Raw genomic sequence first — 26,488 nt, 5'->3', positions numbered from 1 at the left:
TTAAATGGTTTGCTGTTCATAGTAAACTTTGGTACGATTTAGGTAACTGCGTAACGTTTTAAACAGTATTATTTCTAGCATCAAAGAATGATTAGCTAGCAAATAAACATGCATAATATAAAAGGTTAAGTTACTTCATTATATGATGTATTAAATAATCTGTACATTACTTTAGTTTTTAAATATTCTTACACAGAATATTTAAAAATTTAGATTGGAAACTTAAAAAAAAACTGATTAATTTAACGCAACGGTGATCTGATTTTTCTGCATTGATCTTCACGTGAAAAAAAGCTTCTAAATTTATTTGCTAGAGCATTATCTTTACAATGATTCTTCAGAAATCAGAGGTGGTAGGATTTGGAAAAGATTATGGCAACTCTCCTTTATATGAAACCAAAAACCAAATATTTTCTGTCAGTACACCTTGAATTTGAAAGTTTAAAAGTGCCTCTACGACTTTTGAAGGAGGGTTTCTATAGTTTGTAAAAGAATGTCTACATGACTTAGCACTATCGAATTCATTTTTCACCACCAAAATTACTTTTTACAGAATTTAAAAAAAATGGCTAAATGCTACTTAAATAGTAAAAAATGAATTCTGAGGTATAGCGACTATTCTGTACCCGATTGAATGACCATCTAATGATATTCTTTAGAATTTTATTACATCTAGCTGAGATTTAATTTTATGAAGTTAAAGCGAAATATATTTCTACACATCTTACCTAGATAGCTGGTATCAAATTCTGCAGGTCCTTCTGGAGTACCGTGCAGCATATCTTTTGATAGTAAATCTTGAGAATACAGCTGACCTAAAAAGATGTAGTTTTAAATTTAACTTACATTCTCCATTTATAGATTCAAGAAATTATTAGTCAGGTATCATGTTGTAATTTAGTTGTAAAAACGCGCAAATCTAATACATTTGATTTTTTATTTATTATTTTGTACAATTTTATTGGATTTAATGATTTTCGATTATAAAAATACTAAATTGTATTTGTTTCGATTAAATTATGTTCTTCATAGAAACTATTGTAGAAAAAGTTAGTAAGCAAAATAACTATTTTAATTGGATACTTGCAAACTCAGAAGAAGTAAAGTGATTATGCCTACCGATGTGATTTGAAAATGATTTAATTGGATACCTGTTAGAGACGTCAGACGTGTGTGGCGTTCTTGATTGGCTTCTGAATTGACGAATGACAGAATTTATTAATAATGGCGTCATATTGCAGGCATCCAATTAGGTTCATATTTAATAAGGAATTTACTTTTTTTCTAAGACGTGGCTTTTCAGATGAGTTAATTAATGGACTAATTTATTATTGATATTCAGTAGACTAATTTATTACTGATATTCAATGAACTAAGTTATTTTAATATCAAGTAAGAGTTTAGGATCTAAAATTAGTTAATGGTAGAAGCAAAAACAAAAAAAAACAATCATCATCAAATATCATAATCAATTATTATCATCAACACAAAGTAAGGTTTGCCTTTAGAAAGATATGGTATTACAAGTATCATTGATTTATCTATTCTATATTGTATCGAAGTAGTTTCGTGTACTGAATTTCTCCTGAATCCGTTTGGGATAACGATATTTCCTAAAAACTGCATCGATAAATTATTGGTTTAAATATTCTCATAAAAGATTTTAAAACATAATATAAAGTTAATCTACTTCACATAGTTTTTTACTAATTCTTGCAAGTAAGTAGGTAGATATTTTTCAATTTTCAAAACAATAAGAATTAAGGCATGTCGTATGTAATTAAGAAATTAATAAATTTGAATTAATTCTTAATAGAAAAGTACTCACAAAAATTTATAACACATAAAATTAGCAAACAATAAGGGACTAATTTAAATAAAAACTAATTTATGCGACTGTTAAAAAACTACAACTACAAGAAAAAATAACTATGATAGAAATACAGAGTGTCCTAAATTAGCTTGACAGTTTTCAAATATATATAACAGGAAAACGATTAGCGTAAAAAAAATCCTGCTGAAAACTTTGATAAGGCATAAATTTTAAGCCTAAAGTTTTTAATTTTAGTTAAAAAAGTTTTCGATAGATAGCGCTAAAGATTCCTTCTATTGTTCTTTCTGCTGCTTTTGCCAATCTCGCACGAAGATTATAACAAAAGATTGCCTCATTAATAAAAGATTTCGAAATATTTTTAAGTAATTTTCAATTATTATTATTATTATTATTTTGATTTACAGTCCTTACTTTATACAATGCCATCTGTCAAGAAATTTCCGCCTAAAACTTAAATTTTGGGAATAAAATAATGTATATCATTACCTTGCCAGTACCAACTTCCGGGGGAACCAATGAAAAGTTGCCTGCCATCCTAAGAAATGTATATCAATTAGGCAAAATAACTAATTTATTAAAATTGCAAATGCATGTCTTTTGAAAAAAATATTGATTTGAAGATGTTTATAGAAAAATAATGGTTTTAAGAATTTGATAAATAATAGGAGGAATACACGATAGAAATTATATAGAAGAAGATAGATAAAAATAAATAAATGATTCTGTAGAATAAAGAATTTTTTTTCTTACTTTAGTCACAGCAACTGAAAATCCTGCTTGACAATAACCCTGTCTATGATAGCCCCAAGCAACTGAAATAAAAATAAGGCATTTAGGGTTTTAGGTTTTTAATTTATTCAATCTTTTGCTACAAATTTAAATAACTTCATACGCAGAATTTTGCTCATTATTTTCACCTTTCCAATACTTTAAGTATAAAGAAATAAACTTGAGATATTGATAGGTTATTAATCCATAAAAGTAAACAATTAGCATAAAATAAAATGCACATAAATTAAAATATAAGTGTAAGTGTAGAAAGGGATGAATTTGTGTCATAGGCAAATAAAACTAAGCGACTAAAGAAGAAAAAAAAGGAGAAATAATGCGACTTAAACATTCTAGTGATTATGTAACATTGCCTGCTTATCTGACATTCTTTGTGTTTTTTCATATAGTTAAGTTTTAAAAATTTAAAAAATAAATGTTCAATGTTTTCATAATCTCAAAACGTAAAAAGTATGCCTTTCACCTTTGTCTTTTAAATATGTTAATGATTATAGATTCATAGATCATTTTCCTTTGGCAGTCTTAAAGATGAATTAAAATTTACACTGCGCAAGATTATCACCTTTTTATACGCTGTAAAAAATGGGTACATTTTATTTACTTTTTCTCTGTTATAGTTTTATTTATTTAATTATAAATTTTTTTTTCCTTTTTCTTTACTAATAACACATTTTACTGCTCATTAGAATCAACTTAACGGCTTCATGGCAAAAAATTTCGTTTAAAAAACAGGTTTCGTGTTTAAACACATTTTCAGTAGTATGTTCGCACTAATTCTTTCAAACAATTATTATTTTGGAGATTTTATATAATTTTTTGCACCGTAATTACAGTTCTGTAAGTTAAAATGCATTTAATTTATCTCAACACCAAGAGTGGTTTCAATTATACACTAAAACTTTTTGCAGTGTAGGGTTTACTTTTAGAGGCCTCACTATTAATTTAAGATTTTCACTTCTTACGCTTGAATTGCCTTGGGAACTACTAAATGTTGAAAGCTTGAGCAACTCGTGCGTATACATGACTAATATTTGGTCGGATTCAGGATCGAGAATACTCAAACAGTAAGATGTGCTCCAACGAATTGAATTACCAAGTTTTCTTTTTCGATTTTATCGACAGGTTGCACACGGAGACTTATTTTTGTGATCACATGCACAAATTATTAAATATAACTCCATAAGAATAGACCTTCCTGAAGGTTGCTCCGTAAAAAAACTGCATATATACGAAAATAACAATAAAATAATAATAAAAAGTAATAAAAGTAATATAATAAATAATAGTAATAATAATAGCAATATAACAAATAATAATAATAAAATAATAATAATAATAAAATAATAATAACAAAAGAATAATAATAATAAAATAATAATAATAATAATAATAAAATAATAATAATAATAAAATAATAATAAAATAATAATAATAATAAAATAATAATAAAATAATAATAATAATAAAATAATAAAAAATAATAATAAATACTTATTTTAAGAATTCTTATGAAAAAAGGCAAAAAGTAAATTTATTAGGAGCCGCAGATTAAAATTAAAGCAAAGCGGAAAAAAAAGTAAACAAGAGAAATATAAGGAATAACTATAGAGAAAGGCGAGACTGAAAATATGAAAACTTATTTGATTGTCGGAGGAAACATGGTGGAGTTGTAAGGTGATTATTGCACGGAGAAAAAAATTTTGGTAAAATTACCGTACGGTATTGTAAAAATATTTCTGATAATTAAAACATTATCAAGCTAATAAAATCAAAATAAACGGCATTTAAACCATTCATTTGGTAATTTTAAAGTTCTTTATAATAACGGTTAGAAAGAAATTCTGGTTTTCGAAATTATAGTTCTTATTACCACACATTTAGTTAAAAAGTATGCAGAACTGAAAAGTAAATTTAACCAAAGAAATGGTTTTTATTCTATGTTCTAAGGTTTTTATTCTATGATCAAATTACTACATTTTATCACATATTATAAAATTAAATTTTATTGCTATTTTTTACAAAATCATTACCAAAGCACTTCGATAAATATTACCGATTGTTTTGATGTTCCTATAGAGCCAAAAAACTGAAAAATTTACCATATCCTGGTAGTTAGGACCATACTTTTTTTTCCTTCTCAGTGTGGAAATGCCAACAAACCATTTCCCCGGGCCATAAAACTGATTTTTTTCTACCTTTTTCATTAGTGATTCATCATATTTTGCTTTTGATTTTCTGTACCTAAATATTAATTTATACCCCCTTCTATGTATATAGGATCACTGTGACGGAACTCATGAAAACTATAGATTAAATTGAATGTAGTACTAGGTAAAATTGATTAAAATGCAGATACCACAAAAATGTATTCTGCAATTTAAAAATAAAGCAACTGAGCTAAAACATTTTCTTTGACGAAAAAAAGTCTTTCGTTTTCAAAGCTTTTTGTTTTTTTTATTAAATAATTTTAGTAATTAAAGTTTCCGCCATGTGCCTGTGTTGGAAGTCAGGACCCTAATATAAGTTGTAAAGTTCGACAACACGAGTATTATTCAACTCAAGCAGCACTTTGCTTTTACGACAAAAAGCAATATTTGTGTAACTCCAACACGCTGATATCGATCAGAAAAATCTTCCAAATTTATCTCAAAAGAGCACATTATTACGTTACAAACAACATTGCCACTCGACATTCAACAAAGAATTCAAAATCTTTATAATAATGGTGCGTCTTGTGGAAGAAAAAAAAAGCGTTCGGCAAGTTTTTCTTGGGAGGATTTCTGCCGAATGTCAAAGTCATTTACGATTGAGATTTCGAGTACGGCCTCTTATCCGCTGTCAGCGAGCTGTCAGAACAAAGACAGATACTGTTGTAAATTTGAAGAAACCTTGCAGGGACGAATTCTTGCCAGAGGGAAAACGGACCAAAATCAGATGATGCATGTTTATTTTAAGTTAATGATTAAGCTTGATTTTGAGATATTAGCATGGTCACTTTAGATTAACAGAATATATAAAAATTTTACTTTTTTGGTAAATTGTTTAGCAATTTCATAGAAATATTGAACTAATTCCATTGAATAGCTTTTCTTATTTAAAAAAAAACAAGGAATAAAATCATTGCCTACAAAGATTTTTTTTCTAGAAATTATTCATGCTTAATGTTAAAATCGAAAATCATTATGATACCTATAACTTTACTTTTTCTAAAGATTTTAATAAAAATTTACTTATTTTAAATATTTGTGTAAAATCATTGACTGAATTTTTTTCCCTGAGCAAATTATTTATGGTAGTGCAAAAACGAAAAAAAATCATCGCGAATGCATTTAAAAATGTAACGTTTTCTCGTTATAAACTATGGACAAAAATAACTTCTTAATAGGTACACTGTAAAAAATTCGAGACCAAAATAAATTTTTAAAATTAATTGTAGCATGAAATCCATTCTTAGCGTAAAATTTTAACCGCATATTTCCCAATAATAATTATTTAACTACAGAGATTCAGTGATTTTAGAATATTACTGTAAAAATTTTAACCGTATATTTCACAATAATAATTATTTAACTACAGAGATTCAGTTATTTTAGAACATTACTGTAAAAATTGCGGCATATCAAATGTTTTGTTTCGTAAAATTTAGCGGTAAAAATGGAATTTATTATAAAAAGGGCCGGCATCATGTGTGCCGGTACATTTTACCGTAATTTGATTCGGAATTTCTTACAATGTTCTTTACTAAGTTCTAAAAAATAGGTATTTAGTTGTTTTTTAAGCGCATGCATTATAAGTTGTGTTGGTGTCGTTTGAATGCATGATAAGTTATAGAAGAGATGTGCTTATCTTCACAGTTTACATATTTTTTTTCCAAATAATTTAAGTTTATAAGTATTTTTTTAGAACTGTGATATAAAAGTTAATATATTGACGCACCTCATCTTTAAATATTTATACTGAGCGAAAGGAATTTGCAGACCTTAACTGTCGTGCTGTTGTTATTGACGTCTTTCGAAGCAAATTATATTCTTTTTTAATTTTTTCCTTATCATATTTTTCTCATAATTTATTTCTTTTAATATTTAGTTATAACTAAGCTGCCTGTATATGGTGAAAAAAATTAACTGAAATATTAAGTTTTTTTTTTTTGAAATTTTGTACTAAGTTTTAATGGATTGAAATAATTTTTTTTTAGTTAGTACACAATAAAAAAATTCCGGATCAAATTACAGTACTGGCACTCCAAGTGCCGGAACTTTTTGCATTAAAATTCATTTTAATCGGAACATATTATGGAATGAAAAATCACTATACCGTTATTTTTACAGAAATAATTATTGTAAAATCACTAAATTACTCAAATTAAATAAATATTACAATAAAAATTACGATATGATATTTAACGGTAAAATTAGTTGTATGGATGATGCATTCAAAGTGGTGATACTTCATACCGTAATTTGATTCGGAATTTTTTACAGTTCTGTAAACTTGTTAGTTAGAATAACAAAGTGTGGTGTAATCAACATACTAGGTTGAAATACAAAGTTAGTGACCTGGCGAACCTGTAAACTTCTATGTATATTCTAAGTATTCTCTGTAATCGTCTTCCTGAAGTATAACAAACTGAACTGAATTTCAATTGAATGAAATGTATATATACCATCATAAACTTTTGCTCTTTCTCACTTTGCTTTTGTCCTACGTGATTGATTATAATCCTGATATTTTTTAATTTAGTTGTTAAAATATCATTAAAGTTATGTTTGCAATTCGCATTTTTCCTTTTTTATCTTTGACCATTGACTTATTTAAAATGCAGAATTTAATACACGCAACCTATCTTGCCAAAGATAAGTGATGACCTAGATGTGAACACGCCTACCTTCACAGAAACGCGCACTTTGATTTGAACACACCTACTTCAATGGATTCCCCATTGTAATAATAACAGAGAACTTTTCAAAGAATATATTTAAATTTCAGTTTAATTGTTTTTCAAAATTGATGATTATGTAATTTTTAAGTAGTTTTTCTAGTATTATATTATTGAACGCAACAATTTCAATATTAAAATAATATTTTTCGTGAAAAGGTTTCATGCACGCGTGGTGATAAATCCCCAAATTTTACGAGATTCAAATTTAGATGTTTGTATTAGAACAAGGGGTAATACCCCTTTAGTGTTAATGACTGGAGGCAATGCCACTTCTGAAAACTGACTTTTTCCTTTACGACTTATTTAACGAAGTAAAATTCATACCACATGTTTCGCGCTACAGTATAGTGATATTAAACGGCTTTTATGACTTCATTTCCAACAGTCTGAATTTGAGTCAACAGAAACCCCTATTTATGTTTCCTCGAATTAACACAGCATAAACAGCTTTATTTAAGCAAGATCTCGAAATTAAAAAGTTGGAAAAGCAATTCAGGGATAATTGGATAAATATAATCACCAATCTTGCGTGCCTGTTAAAAAAATGGAGATTTCTGGAAAATAGAACTTAGTGATGCTTTTAAATCTTCCAGAACACGTGCCCACCACGTGACCTGCTCTTCCCTCATCTTTTCCGGTGATGACAACGCAAATCACCAGAGATGATCCTTCTGTTTCTGCTCTTAGGATGATGTAAAAAGGGACGTGGGGCACAAATTGGATGTTGGAAATCATAAAAGAGGCGTTTGAAATTTTTATGATGCAGAGTAGTTGTGGTGAAGTTTCGAGAAATACATGAATAGTGCGGTTAAAGTTAATTTGGCATCCTTTTTGCAGACGTTGCACATTTTGAGGTGCAATTTGAGCCGAAAATTGTATCATAATTCAGTTTTGTTCGAACTAGCAAACATTTCGAATGCTATTTCCAAAAAGAATAACAGTTGGAAGATAAGATTAGCCTTTTAAGCTCCTTCTAAAATTGGATTTATGCAGCTTGTTTCACTGACAAATGTATGAAATACACAATATGATGTACAATAATTAATGTACACAATAAGTTTTTCACTTGAAAACAAGAAGGTTTGAAAGAAAATTTAAAAAAAAAAAAAGATTTCTTAAAAATGGAGCTTGTAGCTTGGTTAATGGAGCTTGGTTGTTGGATCATGTTTGAAGTAAAAATATGTATGTAAAATTTGTAAAACGAAGATAACTTTATTTTAAATTTGCTTTAATTTTGCTCGTAAAAATTACATGTTGGTTAAAATTTCTATATTACAAATATAAACTAGATTCTTACATATTTCCATAGCGAAACGATTTTAAAGCAATGAATAAAATTTAGGTTTTTTGAGTAGCGTTTAAGGATCATTCCTTAACCCTGCTTTTTTTAATCTTAATTTTATTACTTTAGTACCGGCTTTAAACAGCCGACAAATATTGAATTTGTTGCTATTGGTATTCAGTCTGTAATTTTGAACCCAACACAGAAGACAAGATAACTTCTCTTGGTCAAGTAGTGGGACCTACTTTCCATCTTATTGTACTTTTTAATGGAAAATAACACTTTTATCAAATTTATATTGACAAAAATTACTCTCGTGAGACTATTATGCTTTTTATGAAACCGCCTGAAAAACAAACTAATATGTTAAAATTATCAGCATATTCAAGCTACAGCTAAACTAGATAATATTATGGTTTAACATACACAGACAATTTAAACAGTTTATTATGAAATTACAGTTTTGGATATACGTAAACAATATTGTGGCGAAATTTAATACGTTACCTCTTATATGCCTACAACTACCCCTTAATTTTATAATTTAATTTCTTATTTCCCATAATACCCAATACTTTCCCATTATACCCAATACTTATCCATTATACCTATTCTCTCATTACTTAATTACCCATTATTTCAGAGATATGAAAAGCAAGCATTTGACGTTGTTGAGTCCAACGTTTAGGTTTTTTAAAATTATTTTAGTAAAAAACATTAATACACTAAAGAAAATGACGGATAAAATTATGTTAAAAAGTACCAGTATTGAGTGTCTGTTCTTTTTACCCGTAAATTCCATTTTTAAGTATTAATAACGCAACAAAAAATTTGATATAGCGTAATTTTTTGCAGCAATAATTATAGCAAAATTAATTAATCACTATAATGAAATAAGTATTACTGTATAAATTATGGTATGATATATTACGATAAGAATGGATTTTATCGGTGATGCACCCCAAAGTACAGATACCTTATACCGTAATTTTATCAGGAATTTCTTACCATGCAGAATTTACCAATTATACCTACTCTCCATTATTCATGTATACCTTATTTACCCATTACTTCAACGATACTAAAAGCAAACATATGATGATTTTGTCTAAAGTTTTGAGATTATTTAGCCCACACATTAATACACTTGTTTTTTAACAGTTCGTTAAACTATTCCCATTTAGTCCTTATAATTCTTTCATATAATAATTTCATTCTTTCATCATCTCCATTAAATGGAACGAATGTTTACATTTGAACACAATAAAAATAACAGAGAAGGGCAGCTGAACTTGCTCTTGAGGATCCTGCGTCTCAAACTTTATAAATATTTTTATTACAGAGATTGGTTGGGGATTCCTTTTCCGGTTTTCTGATGACGGAAGACTTAAAATAAGATAGTTTTCCTTGTGGCTGATAAACGCCTAGAAACAGCAATGAAGCTCACGAGGAAAAATTTACTATATTCGCGTAAAACAATCTACGATTGAAACATTGCATAATTTTCCCGTTAAAATGGGAAACAGAAAGCACAATTAATTCTATTTTGTTATTGAAACACATTAAAAGAGATTTATTAAAAGCGATTTATTAAACTTACTAAAAACCATTAAATTAAATCGCCATTAAATTTATGTGCTTTCCAGATACAATTTTACTCTTACAATTACCATTTAACATTTTGCATTTAAAAATAATAATGATTTAAAGCAAAAGGAAGCTGTAATTGCAAGTTTAGTTTTAAGGTGTATACCTCTCTTGTTGAAGACTTATCCATTATAATTAGCTAATTATGTTAAAAGAAAAAACAGAAAAGTTTGCAAAATAAACTGCTGTTTGTAGAAAATGCAACACCATGAAAGAATCATCAGAATCAAATGAAATTTAATGCAGAAACGACTTGTACTGATACAAATAAATGATGAAATTTTCAAAACAAAAGAAACAAATTAAGCGTCCGAAATCAGTATTTGGTGCAGCCACCACGCGCTGCAATAAGTGCTGCTATACGACGTGGCATGGAGTCAAACAGATGTTGAATATCTGCTTGAGGAAGAGAATTCCATATCGCTTGTATGCGCAACCAAAGTTCGTCTTTGGAAACTGCAGGACGCGGATCACGAGTGAGACGCCGACCAACCATATCCCACACGTGCTCAATAGGCGACATATCTGGCGAATAAGCAGGCCAAGGAAGAAGTTGCATGCGTTGTGCTGAACAGAAGTCTCTAACAGTCCGCGCAACATGTGGGCGTGCATTATCCTGCTGAAAGATAGCTCCAGGGATGCCTTGAAGGAAAGGAACGACTTCGGGCTGTAGCACTTCACGGACGTATCTGTTGCTATTGAGATTACCCTCAATTCGTATCAAATTGGATCGTCCATGATACGAAATCGCACCCCAGACCATAACTCCGGGTGTTCGACCACTATGTCGTTCAATAATACACTCAGGAAGGCAGCGTTGACCGGCATAACGTCTAACACGAACACGGCCATCATGGGTCCACAAATTGAAGCGTGATTCATCTGAAAAGACAACTTGGTGCCAATCAGCTCGCCAGTCTCTGTGCTCAAGAGCCCACTGCCGACGCAGCCGTCGATGATCCGCCGTGAGGGGAATCCTGTATAATGGCACCCTTGCACGCAATCCACGGCGCAGCAGACGACGACGAATTGACGAAGCCGACAATTGTACACCTGTAGCAGTAGACCAATGTGCTGCCAGCTGCCTGGAGGAAGCTGTGCGATCATTCACCGCCATGCGGAGCAGGTGTCGATCATCGCGCTCTGACGTCACCTTCTGTCGTCCAGTGCCTGTTTTTCGAGTTGTTCGGTGCTCGTCGGTCCACTGCTTCCAAACTCGCATCACTGTGGAACTGTTCCGCTGCATACGAGCTGCTATTGCGCGATAGGAAAATCCTCCTTCTCGAAGGCCGATTATCCTCCCTCGTTCAAACTCCGTAAGTTGCTTGAATTTCTTATTCTTCCGTCGTGGAGGCATACTCAGGTCTCACTAAACGTTTGCCACTAACAAATAATCATAGACTATTTTCAACGTCCCGCTACAGCACTTTACTTATACGCTTTCAGCATCAATTCAGAGGGCGCTGCGCGCGCCACGCACGCGCGATGGCTCTGAAACTTTATTAATTTGCATAATATCCTATAATTGACATTTGCTGCGAATTTCATTTGATTCTGATGATTCCTTCATGGTGTTGCATTTTCTACAAACAGCAGTTTATATCAAGCAATGATAACAAACAATATATCGAATGAAGCCTCGTAGAAAATGCGCGAATCTAAGCCAATAGTGTTAAAAAAATCCATATAAACAACCAAGAAAAAAAAATTAGCGTAAAAAATTCAAAAAATACATAAAAAATAGTAAATAATACATAAATAAATAAAAAATACAAATAAATTAAGAAAACAAAGAAAGGGAACAGTAATCAAATTTTAGAATAATTTTTCTAGTTGCCGGTCAAATTGAGTTTTTCCACAAAATTTAGTACATTTTGCTGAAATGTAATATGCTTTCACTATACCTTATATTACCTTTTTATAAATTTCCCTTAATAAATAAAAAAAAATATTAGCAAGCTGTTTACATTTTCATTGTACAATAACTACTTTCTCAAGTATTTTACAGAAATTTTTCTTAAAATTATAATTCAGAATTGCTACAAACAGTAACTCCTCATATATAAATACATAAAAAAATAAAGAAGTAGTTATATAAAAATAAAAATATAAAAAAAATATTCAAATTTCGTAATAATATTTCTATTTGTCTTTCAAATTGAATTTTTCACCAACATGAAGTAAATTTTACTGATATGCAATATGCTTTTACTATACTTAATATTACCTTTAGTATATTTCCCTAAAATAAAAAAAAATCAGCAAGCTTCACACATTTTTAACTTACTAATTAAAATAACAACTTACGAATCTATTTTACCGATTTTTTTTAAAATTACAATTCAGAACTGTTACGAATACTCACTCCTCACACATAAATACATCAAAAAATAAATAAACACTTTTGTATTTCCTATTATCTGATATAGCCCGAGTTCATGATTTAAAAACTTATTGACAAAATTTTTTTTTCAGACTACGTGATATTTTTACTTAAATGTAACAAATTTAATCATCGCCTTAAATAAGATCTTGTTTCTGGCTATAATATCAATAAATAGGTACTGAATAAATTCATAATTTACAAAAAAAATTTTTTTAAAAATTTTACGAACTAATATATGTATTTTAAAAATACATAGTAATCTTCAGTCATTATGACTAAGTCAACAAATAAATTTCTACTTAAAAATAACTTAAACTTAAATCTCGCAGTATAAATAGCTAACCTTAACCCCGTATTTTTGCCTCATCTATAAATGCAAAAAATTTTTCCGGTTGGCTACTGTTTTCATATCGTTTGTCAGAAAATCAACATCACCACCATGTGCATAAACATCCCTTTACGATCCCTTATGCAGCATACAAATATCTTCTATCTGCCAAAAAAGCCAGACATTTTCCCCCTTGCCATAACAAACAGGCGTTTGGACCGTTAGACCGTTTCATCTCTTCCGCCCACATACAAACACTATCCTTATTCATGCCTTAATGTTATTAGTTAAGGGTATTCTTTAGATTTCTACACTCGATAAAACTAATTTCTATTACAGAAAATTTTTTGAATGTATTAAAAAGATAGATTTCGTTTCATGTAGAAAAATGAAAAATCTTTGCTTTTGCACAATTTCGAAATATTGGATAATAGTATTCTAAACTAATTTGTAACCGAATGTTTGATGTAAAAAATATTTGTTTGTACTAAAGGTATGATTCAACCATTTTACGAAACTAGAAATATATCTTCAGTAAAAACGTTGAATAGATTGGAAATATGGATTTCGTTTTATGTAGTAAAATTAAAAATCTAAGATAATCTTGAAATATGAGATGATATTTTCAAAACTAATTTGTCGCCGAATATTTGATGTAAAAAATATTTATTTCAACTAAATGCATGTTTTCATCATTTTTAGAAACTAAAAATCAGTACAAGTTTTAAAACTAGAAATCAGAACAATCGTCAGTACAAGTTTCAAATAGATTGGAAATATACATTTCGTTTCAGGTAGAAAAATGAAAAATCTTAGATAATCTCGAAATGTTAGATAATATTTTCAAAACAAATTTGGAACCAAATAGTTCATAAAAAAGGTTTATTTAATCTAAATGCATGTTTTTATCGGTATCTTCAGTATAAGTTTTGAATAGATAGGAAAGATAGAGTTCGTTTAATGTAGAAAAGTGAAAAAACTTGTATTTGCACAACCTCGAAATATTGGATAATAGTTTTCTAAACTAATTTGTAATCGAATGCTTGATGTCAAAAAATATTTCTTTGAACTAAATGCATATATTTACCATTTTAGGAAACTAGAAATATATCTTCAGTACAAGTTTCGAATAGATTCGAATACATTTCCGTAGAAAAATGAAAAATCTTACATAATCTCGAAATATTAGATAATATTTTTCAAAACAAATTTGGAACCAAATGGTTCATAAAAAAGGTCCATTTGATCTGAATGCATGCTTTTATCATTTTAAGAAACTAGAAATATATCTTTAGTACAAACTTTGAATAGATTAGAGATATAGATTTCGTTTCCGGTAGGAAAACGAATAATCTTACATAATCTTGAAATGTTATATAATGCATTTCAAAACAAATTTGGAACCAAATATTTGACGTAAAAAAAATGTTTATTTGAAATATAAATATATTTTATGAAAATAGAAATATATATTTTATGAAAATAGAAATATATATTTGGTGCTAGTTATTAATAAAATTGCAAAGATAAACTTCATTTTGGAATTTAATCAAAAACTTGTAATTGTTTTAAATTGTTAATACGATTCAAGGAAAATAATTAATTTTAAATCGAATTACTACTTCCAATTTTGTTGTTTTTATAATGTCAAGTATTTTATTTTAATTATTTTGTACCATTTCAAATAAACGAGAACAGTAAAAATTCCGGACTAAATTACTGTGTAAAGTATCAGCACGTTGGGAGCATCATCCGTAAATTCCATTTTGCCGTAATGTCCATTTTTACAGTAAAATATTATTCCGTAAATTTCATAGTAATATATATTTAATTAGAGTGATTCGATGATTTTACTGTAATTATTACTGTAAAAATTCTGCATATCAAATTTTTATGGAAAAAATATACCAGCCCTCTGAGTGTCCGTACTTCTTAATATAATATTTTAGTGTACTTCGAAAAATCCCATTGAAAATGAAAATTTGTGAAACTGTGTATAATTCTCAATATTTAGAAAAGAATTATATCAAAAACATGTAGAGATAATATATTAGAAATCATATATACTTCGTTGTTATATTAGATATTATAATGCAAGTTTGGATGAAATTAAAATGAACTAAAACTACTATTGTCAAACGCAGCTCCTAAGTAAATTAATGAATCAGTTTCCTGACACGAGCGTTTAGAGCCCGCTCCAAACTGTTATAACAATGCCGTTCGAAAACAAACTGAAAAACTTAATTGGTGTTCATATTAAGAGAAGAGTGAAATATTCTTTCATTGTAGTTTTGTTATAATTAAACGGTTTTGTGCAGAATACAAGTGTTTTGAAAACAAACTTTTCATTTCGATTCAAAATGATCCTCAACGCTGCACCGATAATATTTTTTGTCACTTTATCATCAAAGTAAAAATTCATATAAAATATACATTGAGAAAGTGAGAATTTGATTAGTGCATTAAGTAGAAGTTTGTGAAATTCTTGAATTGCATTTTATTCCTCTTCAAGATTTTAGTTTTTTCTTTTTTTTTTAAAATAAATATTCAAAATAAATATTCAAAATTTTCTGAAATAAATATTCAAAATATATAAAAAAATTATTGTTATATAAAGAATAATGAAAGCACGTGTAAATTATGAATTGCATCAATCGAAATTCAACCGTTAAACAGTTAACAACCGTTAAACGATTAATAACCGTTAAAAAATTAACAACCGTTACACGAGTAACAACCGCTATGAGGCCTCGTTCTCTTTGATACTAAGGTAAACTTTTAATTTGTGTTTCCTTTATATATTTTTGTACTTAATAAACTTTGAATGTATTATTAGACAACACAATACTTTTCAGAAAAGGTGAAAAATAAAGGAGTCACATTATTAGTTTAGGAGAATTAGAGCTTGATAAATTTTAGAACTTCAATGAATTTTTCCTTAAAACTTTAATTCAAAAAAACTAAATCAATTTCTGGTTTTGAGTAAACCATTTAAAATTACACGCTTCTCAGTTATTAGATTTCTAAAAATCTAATCTAATTGCTGCTTTAAATTGATGAAAAGTGATTTTAATGTCGTTAAAAAAATTTCTTTAAAGTTAATCGCATACAAATAAAAATACTTAATTAAAATTTAAAAATAAATAACTACTTATTTAAATATCTTTCAAAAGCTATTGATCACGGAATTGCATAAGTATAATTTTTTTGATAAAAAATTAATAGAGAATCTAAAATGTTGCACACTTGTGATTGGGTGGTGGCCTTTCCTTACAGAAATTTGAAGTGCTTTTGAGGTTTATTTGAGGTTGCTTTAAGGTGTTATGGTTTATCTGAAGGGTATTTGAAGTTGTCTTCAGAAACAACCTTAAGAAATCAACATCAAGAGGATTGCAATCAAGATGTATGAAGTTATTTTGAGGTTGGTAGATATTTACCTTATTAGAGCAATCAGCTTAGAGAAGTTGTTTTTGAGGTGTACATGCAATTTTTTCTGCACTTCAAGCAAATAAATATATTTGAGGTGTGTATAATTTCACCCGATTTCAACCGAAAGTATTGATGATGTATGGAGTTGATTTTATGTAGTGTAAATGAGGTTGAAATTGAAGTTTACTAATAAGGTTATTTATTGCAAAACATAACCTCATTTCTACCTCAGATGTAGTTTTTTGCACCTATCACTTCAAAAGAACCACAAAAATACCTTATTTTTTTGTAAGGGTATACTTAAATAGAGAAAAGATCTATCATTAGTTTATTTTTGAAAATTAAATAAAGAGAATTAAAAAGCATATTAAGAAATTTTCTCTCCGTTTCCACGCCTTCGACAGTTAAGGTGAGTCGGGAAAAGAAAGACCTCTTAAACAATAAAATTCTCAAAAATTTAAGTAACTTGGAGTCGCCAACAATTATACAAATTACAACGATACAAATTATTACAAAAATTTATTTAAAATTAAAGAATTTATTAAAACCAATAAACTTACGTGTTTTACATGGCGAGTATTCCTGATAGTGCTGGAAAGAACTTCTTACAACCCAACATGTACCAACTGGATCATGTCTTTTTAAATTACTTGAAAAATAAACATAACGAGGAGCACATGCCTAAAATAGTCATATAGGTTAAATAAAAATGTTAAGCGTGAATTACAAAGCAATCATATGCATTCATTTCGCAAGGAGAAAAAAAAATCTGGTGAAATTAGCGTAGAGTATGGTTATGACATTTCTTTTTTAAAAAATCATGATTCTGGTAATAAAAAAATATGCGGTTTTTAATACGGGTTCACTCATTTGGTAACTTTTTTCGTTCATATAGTTATGGTTTACCAGAAATTCTAGTTTTCGAAGTTATAGCTCTTATTTCGACACATTTAGTACAAAATACAGAATTGAAAAATAAATTTTACAGAATAAATGGTTTGTATGCCGTGGTCTAAGGTATCCATACCCATAAGGTACTCATGACCTTACAGTACGGTAAGTTTACCAGAATTTTTTGCTCCGTGTAGTAATGGCTTCATGCTTTATCCAAGATTTAATTTAGGCCTAAAAAAGCATTAAAATTTGTATTATGCGTCTTGACACATATGTATCAGGGACAACTTGAATCAACATGGGTCAAGTGGAAGTAGTACATTTTAAAATTTATCCAAGAAAGTTTTAAATGAAGCATTATTTTTTATTTGATTAATACAGATCTCAGAAAAATAAAATAAAAATATTAACTTTTAATAATAAGTGAACAAAAAATGGAACGCTTGAACAAATGGATTCGTGAGCAAGGAATGGAACAAAAAATTTGCGGATGAGTTGTGATTTTTAGCAAAAAATTTTGCCAAACGTTTAGGGTCAAATGTGGTCATTTTAATTGAAAATTGATGCATAGTAATTTTTTCGAGTGAATTAGAATTTTAATTTGCTATGTCTTAAAAAGCTCTAAAGTTTTATATTATATGTCTAAATCCTTTTGAGTATTTGACTTTCTGCTATAACAACTTAAAATAACATGAGTTGAATGGAACCAGGACACTTTCAATTGGCTGATGTAATCGTGACTCTTAAGATCTATTAAAATTAGAAAAAATCGCAATATATAATTCAATTATTTATATTTCAAACATGAAAAGCATATACATTGATTACTTTTAGTTTAATAATACTAAATTAACTAGCTATAAATATTTGGGAATTACTATAGAAATTATTATTAGCTTTTACTCACGAATAAGTATTGAGTGAGTTGTAATTAACTAATAAAGGCATTTTGCCTAAAACTAAGGAATAATTATAGACATGGATTAACATAAGTATTATTTTGTTTAATTGCGAATGAAGACAGCAATAAAAAAGATAAATTGCGTGAAGCAATAAAACGATTTAAAAATCTATAAAGCGATTTCAAAATCTATAAAACGATTTAAAAGTCTATTAAAAGTGTTAAAATTTAATTCCATAGTACTTGAAGTATTCGGTTAAACTAAGAAAAACTTCAATTTGTCTTCAAAAATCATCCTCATCTTCTATCGTTGAGGCACGTCAAGTGTTTTTTCTTTCTTTAACGAAGCGGTTGTTTTGTTGTGTTTGACAAAATCCAAGATGTTACTTTTATCAATACGATCTACGTTTTCCAGACACTTTCTTTCCCAGACACTATAGAGGTTTTGAATTTTAGAGATTCTCTTTGTTATCAGTATATCTTACAGGACAATGGAATGTCTTTCGGAGCGATGGAAAGAAAATTATTTTTGTCTGGAAACTGTGGACAGCAAAATATTCTTCTAAAAAATTATAATGCTTTAGTATTTTAAGGAATAGTTATTTTTATAATTGGGCTCACATTTTAATGTTTGTTATTAAAATACGATCAGATTTCAGATTTCAAATAATGTCTTTAAATTAATTATCAGTTATAGAATCAGGAAAGAAAATCAGAAAAACGTCTTTGTCCGTAAACAATTGTCAACAGAATATTCTTAAAAATAATGATGTTTTTAAATTTTATTGATTATTTATAGAAATTATTTATAAAACTGAGTAACTCAGCACTTATAAGCTTTAATAAATTTCGTGCATATTTTAAAAAATAGCTTGAGGAATTGTTATGATCTTATATAATACGACATTGCTTTACAAAGAGATAGACAAAAAATTGTTCTTGTCTAGAAATTATGACTAGTTTAAAGTTTTTGAAAATATGTGAAAATTATGATTTGTTATTCCAGTGTTTAAATATCGTATTAAATTATTAATCATGTTCACATTTAAAAGGTCAAATTTTGTAGTCTGAGTAACGAAAAATTGGCGTAATGTCAATGTTAGTAGCGTAGATTTATTGCTACTTGCCTTTTAAGCATTTAAATTTTAAACTTTATTATTAAATACAACGCTTTATTATGAAATGAAAATTGTGACAAAGTTTAATTGGGGTCAGATGTGGTTTATTGTTATTATACGACGGTATTCTAAACCATTTAACAACTATTTCCACTTATGGCACGCCAAGTGATTAAAGCTTTATTTTAGCCTATTACTATATCTTTCTTTAAAGTTTTCAGCTGGAACTATTTTCAAATAAATTATCCTATAAAAGTTATTGGGAAATACAGTATTTAAGACAAAAGTAAACTAATTGAATTTAAAAAAATTAAGGAATTCTTTTTTTTGAAAAAAATATTTAAAATTTTTTTTAAAGTTAAGCTTCAATCTCGCCCATCTGCTACCTCACTACAGCCCCATGGTATAGTATGAAGCAAGCGCCAACTGATTACTCGGAGAGACAGGGTTCGAATCCCGGAATGGTATGCTGCAGCTATGAAATATAGAAGGCTTTATTCCTTTCTTTTTTTCATAATATGGTAATTTAAAAAAATGATTTAAATGCTTCATCAATTATTTCCTTTCATAAAGAGAGTGGTGGCACACTATGAAAAATTCTTTCTTGTCTCCTCTGCATATACTAAAAGGCCGATATTTTACTTTTATATTAACTTACAATTTTTAAACTAGGCCTAATTTATTATTACAATATAGCAAAACACAAGGCTAAGTCGCAACACTAAAGAGATATTAATTACGGCACAATGGGGCCAAATTGCAATGTCAATATTTCCTTTATAATAGAAAAATATAGCACATATCTTAACATTTATTTTTCTAAAATTTCTTTTCTAAACTTATGCATTTTATCAGCATTTCTATTTGCTATTGATTCCACCAAAAAATAATGAGCTGTTTGGAAAAAATACTCCTTAAAAGTTTAAATCAAAATGAAGCAAGTAATAGTCTTTGTGAATATTGAGATTTGTGACAATTACTCCATTTTCAGCGGACGGAAAAGAGAATTTAAAATGGTTCAGACGCATTGATATCGTTCATAAGTTTGATAGATATATTCATATAAATTTTAACCAAGTTATTTTTATATAAATAAAAATTTTTTCACGGGAAAATTAGTTCCACAGTATTAAAAAAATATTTACCACAATGAATCCATTTTCTCCCGAACTTTGAACTGTTGCTCCAAACCACTGATGAGATTTGTTATCTGTTCTTTCTTTTTGACCTCTGAGAGTAATTTGACCTGGACCTAAAATGAGAAGACGATTCATATAATGAGCAGAGTAGAAAAAAAGCGTTACTTAAAATTGAACACTCCTTTACTTTAAAAATTCTATTTTAGTTCTTAATGAGGAATGAGGAGTGGGATAAGGAACTAGGGAGAAAAAGTTCGAATATGTTTGATAAAAACAGCAAAATTTTTTTTTACTTCTTAAGATTGAAAAATTTAATACAGTAAGATACTCTATAAAAACTTCCGGATCAAATTATGGTAAAAAGTACTCAGGGTGCTGATATTTTTTATCGGAAAATCCATTTCTACCGAAACATGTTACGAAACAAAAAAGCTGATATAGCGTAATTTTTACAGAAATAGCTTCTGTAAAATCACCGAATCACTTTAATTAATTAAATATTAGTGTGAAAATTATGGTATAACATTTTACGGTAAAAATGGATTTTTGTAAAAATGGACGGTAAAATAGATTTTAGAGATGGTACGACGGTCTAAAGTGCCGGTCTTTTATACCGGTCTTTTTTAGGGGTCATGGATGTTAAGGCTTCACAATGTGGTCAGTATAGCGCACGGGTCAACTTTTTTTCTTCTTCCAAACAAGCTGGTACCCATCGATTTTAAGCTGGATGGGCTTCAAGCTGCCACTAGGTATCAAGCCCTATTGTTTTACAAAGACAGTTTAATGATTGAGTCGCAATTCTTATTTCCATTGATAAAAAAAAATAATTTTGAAGTAAAATTTATAATAAAATTGTTTTAATACTTTAGAAAAATTTATTGGTCAAACGCTGAACCATAATATGGATACCCTGAACCATATTATTCTTTTATCCTTTAATTCATAATGAAGTAATTATTCATTTACTTGAAATAAAAAAACACCTATTTTGCTTTAGATTAGAATTCGAAAAATGTCAATTCGATATCTTTTGAGTATTCCAAAGATAAATTTTTTCCCTCACGACATTTGGACTTGATTATGAATAAGAAAAAGAACAGAGCAAACGAAAAATTGAAAAACAAATTGTAATGAGGGAAAAAATTGTAGCCGATGGACTGTCAATCTGAATTTACCTTTTTCAAGACAGACGTATAAGATGATTAAAAATACATCTCCATGCACAAAAAAGAAGAGTAACACAAGTGTTTTTTTAAGTTTCGCTGCATTAATTTTTGTTTTCTATTTTTTCATTAACTTCTTTTTGGTTCAAAAATGTTTCTAAGTTTTCATACTCGAAGTGTCCTCTCGATGAAAAGCGTCATAATTTAAACGAACAAAAGACGCTGACCTTCCTTATAAAGAAAAAGTAATTTTCCATTACAAGTCCTTGTTTGATTTAAATTTCTTAGGCTTATTAGTTTTATACAGATTCAAATACTTGGAAAAACCATAATCAATAAAAATCAAAATGTGTACAAAGAAAAAAAATACGGATCGAATTGTGGTATAGAAAGCAGCCATTTTGGGATGCATTATGCGTAAAATTCCTTTTTACTGTAAAATATTACATTATGATTTTTACAGTAATTTTTATTTAATTAGAGTGATTCAGTGATTTCACTGTAGTTATATTTGTAAAAATTACATCATATTAGATTTTTTGCTCAGTAACAAGTTATGGTAATAATGGAATTTTCCGGAAAAAATATATTTCTAAAATCTATTTTTACCGTAAAATATTATACCGCAATTTTTTAGTAATATTTATTTAATTAGAGTGACTCAGGGATTTTACGGTAATTATTGCTGTAAAAAAACGGTATTTCAGTCTTTTTGTTCAGTAACATATTCCGGTAAAAATGGATAAAATGGCATCGGCAAATCGAGTGCCAGTACTTTTCACCGTAATTTGATCTGAAATATTTTACATTTTTTTTATTATTTGTACAAAGGCTTCATAATAGCTTACCAGAGTCATCAAATGGTATCCTTTGGCAAACTGCTGGTTGATTTATTGTGCATCTGTAAACAGCTCCTCCTTCTGTGACGTTTGGTTGCCTTGTTTGTGCTTTTGGTGCCCCTATTAGTAACCTAGAATATTCAGTAATTTAATAAATTTAATATCTCAGAACTAAATAAATCAATATGTCCAGAAAATATCAAATGAATTTAACACATAACTTAGAAGATGATATTAAAAACGTAGCAATTATTTGTAGCTTTAAAATTATTAATTTTCGGGGGTGAATTGTGTTTCCTGAAAATTATAAATAAAATATGTTGAAAGTAAAATAGTCTGTGAATTTTAGTCTTATAATAGCAAGTCATAATAATTTCGCAAGGCATATTTATAATAGATTATAATTTAATCCACCGTAGAAAGTAAATCTGGTAAAATTACCGTAATGGTAATGGCAATTCTGGTAAAAAAATCCAGTTAATAAAATTAAAATATAATGTATTTAAACCATTCATTTGGTAATTTTTCCGTCTTTATTGTAGGGATTTAATTTTCGACTATGTCAACCTTCATCTATCAAAAGGTACCTCAAGGTAGGATCAAGTTAACATGTGTTATATACTAGTGAATTGGTATTTAATATTTATAGTGGTAGTTACGCCACATCACTCCCCTTCCAGAATTTTATCTGTGATAGAATTCGATGAACGGATAACACTAGTTGATTTGATGCTGTTTATTTATTTATATCAAATTTGTTCAATATATTTTTCTTCATTTTATTTATAGCATTTCGCTAATTTTTTGTTTTTGTTTATAGCATTTCGCTTAGTAATTCTTTTTTTTCTTCTTCTTTATAGCATTTCGCTCATTTTATATATTTTTTTTAATATTGCTTGTTGACCTGGATTACTTTGTTTACTTCACCGGATTTTTTTTTCTTTGAGCAGTAATTCAGATTTTCACAATTATAGTTCGTATTACCACACCTTTACTCACGATAATTATCAAATATACGTTAATTATCGATAGAGATGAATATAGAATACAGCATTGTATCGATCATTAGGATAACGATAATTATCAACGACGATGTTATAGTGATTGTTGATCAATTTCTACTGGGTAACAGAAATATTGGCAATGTAATAAATGACCAAAAATAATGTCAATTAATTATATTAGGAAAATATTGCAATATAAATTAACATTTACAGATTACTTGGTAAAGATGGTAAAATTTGGTAATTTCATCATGATACCTTAAGGTACGGCATAGAAAAACATTTATTCAGTTAAATTTACATTTCAGCATTTGTATTTTTTACTAAATGTGTTCTAATAAGAATTATAATTTTTTAAAACCGAATTTTCTGTAAACTTTTACCACATAAACGGAAAAATTACCATATAAATGTTTTAAATACCGTAAATAGTGGTTTTATTAACCAGGATTAATTTTTTTAAAACCAGTAATCTCATTATCATACAGTACGGATTTACCAGAATTTTTTTCTCCGTGTGTGCATTAAAAGCATGAAATCGAAATAAATTTATGGATTAATTTCAAATAAAACTAATGTATTTTAAAGCGCAACTTTTTATTTTTTTATTACTGCTTATGACACAAGTTGTTAATGTATTTTATAACACAATTTGTCATTATTATACAGAACGGTATTTTTACCTGAGTTTCTTTCTCCGTGATATAATGTACCTATGAAAGTTCGAGATAATATTGTGTTTGTGCGCTTTATGAAAATTCTGAAATATTTAATTAAAAATATTTCGTCTCGACACACATAAATTTAAATTGTTTGCTTTTTACAATGTGGTGTTTATGTATACACACCAAAAAACTCTATCGTACAGCTGCCAATTCAGGTGCCCATAAATCTTTCCTAGTTCTTGCAGTTTAAATGAAAAACGGGGATTGGATATTTACTTTAGGCAACTGCGTTTTAAAACTGTCTTATTCGAGATTCTGTCCCTGTAAATCTATTCCTCGCTTCATAGTCATTATCCTCTTCTTTAACTTCACTCTTAGATTCTCGGGAGATAAAAAGGCTTCGTTTACGATATATATCATTCAAGCAATTCCCTAAACATGATTTTTTTTTTAGTTGATATGATATCTTTTTTTTACTTATTTGTTAATATTTTCGTGAGTTTTTCTTTGAAGTTTTTTTTAGTAATGACAGACTTCTTTTTCCTCTTTAAATCTTTATTGGGCTAAATAAGAAAGTAATATAGATTCCTGTTTTAACAAAGTCCGTTTTTAGCTAGATGAAAGAATTTAGAACATGTTAAAGCGTGCTGTTTTTCAAACTTTTCGGAATCCTAATATGAAATTAATTTGAAATTATTATTGTCCTTCATAAATTTGATTACACGATACTCTGGAAGAACTTGATCATGCAGAAAAAAAGTTTCAGTAAAATTATCATATTGTATGTTAATGACATTGTTAATAAAAAATACCCATTAAATTCAGGTTAATAAAAGCAAAATATACGGTATTTAATCCATTCATTCTTTAATTTTTCCATGCATATGGTAACGGTTTACCAGAAATTCTGGTTTTAAAAATTATAGTTCTTGTTACCTTACATTTAGCAGAAAAATTACCGCTATTTTTGGTGTTTTCGTAGAGCCAGAATCATAGCAAATTTTGCCATATTCTTGGATCCCTTAATGTTAATTTTACTTTTTGCGTAGTTTGCCATGTCTCGAGAATTTTCAAGGAAAATTGAAAAAATTTGCCCACCCTTATAAAATTCTTTAATCCAAAGATAATTCTATGCAAAAAAATTTTTTAGCATATATTTACACATTACATATGCATATTATTTTATTTAATAATAGGTAAAACAATTTTGAATTGTAAGGTATATAATTTTTTACATAATTTTAAAGTATGCAATTTTACATGACAAAATATAAAAAATTTTCGAATTCGGTTATTCGGAATTTTTTTTAATTTTCCTGAGAAATTGAATTTAAAATATACGACTTCTTTAAAATTCTATATCTCAGAAATTACTCAACAAATTTCTCTCAAATATTTGTAAAACTATGGGGATCATATTTCCCAGATTGTGACTACCCCCTATACTTTAGGGTTCAGAAAGCCGAATACCTCGAAAGAAAAGGTATGTTTATTCAGATGAAGTACATTTTTTTGTTTGATTATATAACTTAAAATATCGTTTGCACTAATTAATTAACAAATTTGAGGTCACTTCCTCGAACCATTAAGATTCTTAGAACGACTCTTAGAACGTGAAGAACCAATCATTAGTGTAAAAGTTATTCAGGGTGGACAGTTTTTTGCTTTGCGCACTGTGCATAGAATAGAATTTTTTTAATGATAACTGTGCGAAATAAAAATGTTTAAAATGTTATATTACGCTGAGTAAAAAATTGGTCAAAACTATCGGAATGTGGTAAAATTTAGCGTGTTTCTGGCTTATGGGGATACAAAGAACCACACTAACTTTTGATTCATCTTAAGAGATTTGGTAATGATTTCGTTAAAAATTAAAAATAAAATGTAGTTTTACAGTATGTGATGAAATGTGGTAAGTTTATCAGGATACTTTAGAGCATAACATTAAACCATTTACTCGGTTAAATTTACTTATCAATTTTGTATTTGTTTTTAAATGTGTGGTAATAAGTGTTATAATTTAATATAACCAGAATTTCTGATAAATCGTATTCTTGATCGGAAAAATTACGAAATGAATGGCTTAAATATTGTGTATTTTGATTTTAATAGCCAAAATTATGCTGTTTTA

At 28.4% G+C, this 26,488-nt stretch overlaps 1 protein-coding gene across 1 annotated transcript in view; it reads right to left on the bottom strand.

Moving 5' to 3' along the window:
* Window positions 1–26,488, bottom strand: part of LOC107444850 (integrin alpha-PS2) — an 87,417-nt gene that overhangs the window by 35,365 nt on the left and 25,564 nt on the right. The window contains exons 2-7 of the mRNA XM_087168140.1: window positions 22,698–22,819; window positions 20,693–20,799; window positions 17,195–17,315; window positions 2,585–2,646; window positions 2,321–2,369; window positions 729–815 (exon numbers count right to left, since the gene is read on the bottom strand). Of these exons, the coding sequence (XP_087024266.1) occupies window positions 729–815; window positions 2,321–2,369; window positions 2,585–2,646; window positions 17,195–17,315; window positions 20,693–20,799; window positions 22,698–22,819 (548 nt within the window). The remainder of the gene's footprint in view (window positions 1–728; window positions 816–2,320; window positions 2,370–2,584; window positions 2,647–17,194; window positions 17,316–20,692; window positions 20,800–22,697; window positions 22,820–26,488) is intronic.

Source organism: Parasteatoda tepidariorum, chromosome 7 (genome assembly GCF_982258835.1).
Source record: "Parasteatoda tepidariorum strain Cologne lab strain chromosome 7, Ptep-v5.0, whole genome shotgun sequence".
Lineage (NCBI taxonomy): Eukaryota > Metazoa > Arthropoda > Arachnida > Araneae > Theridiidae > Parasteatoda > Parasteatoda tepidariorum.
This window is presented reverse-complemented; position numbering and strand designations above follow the sequence as displayed.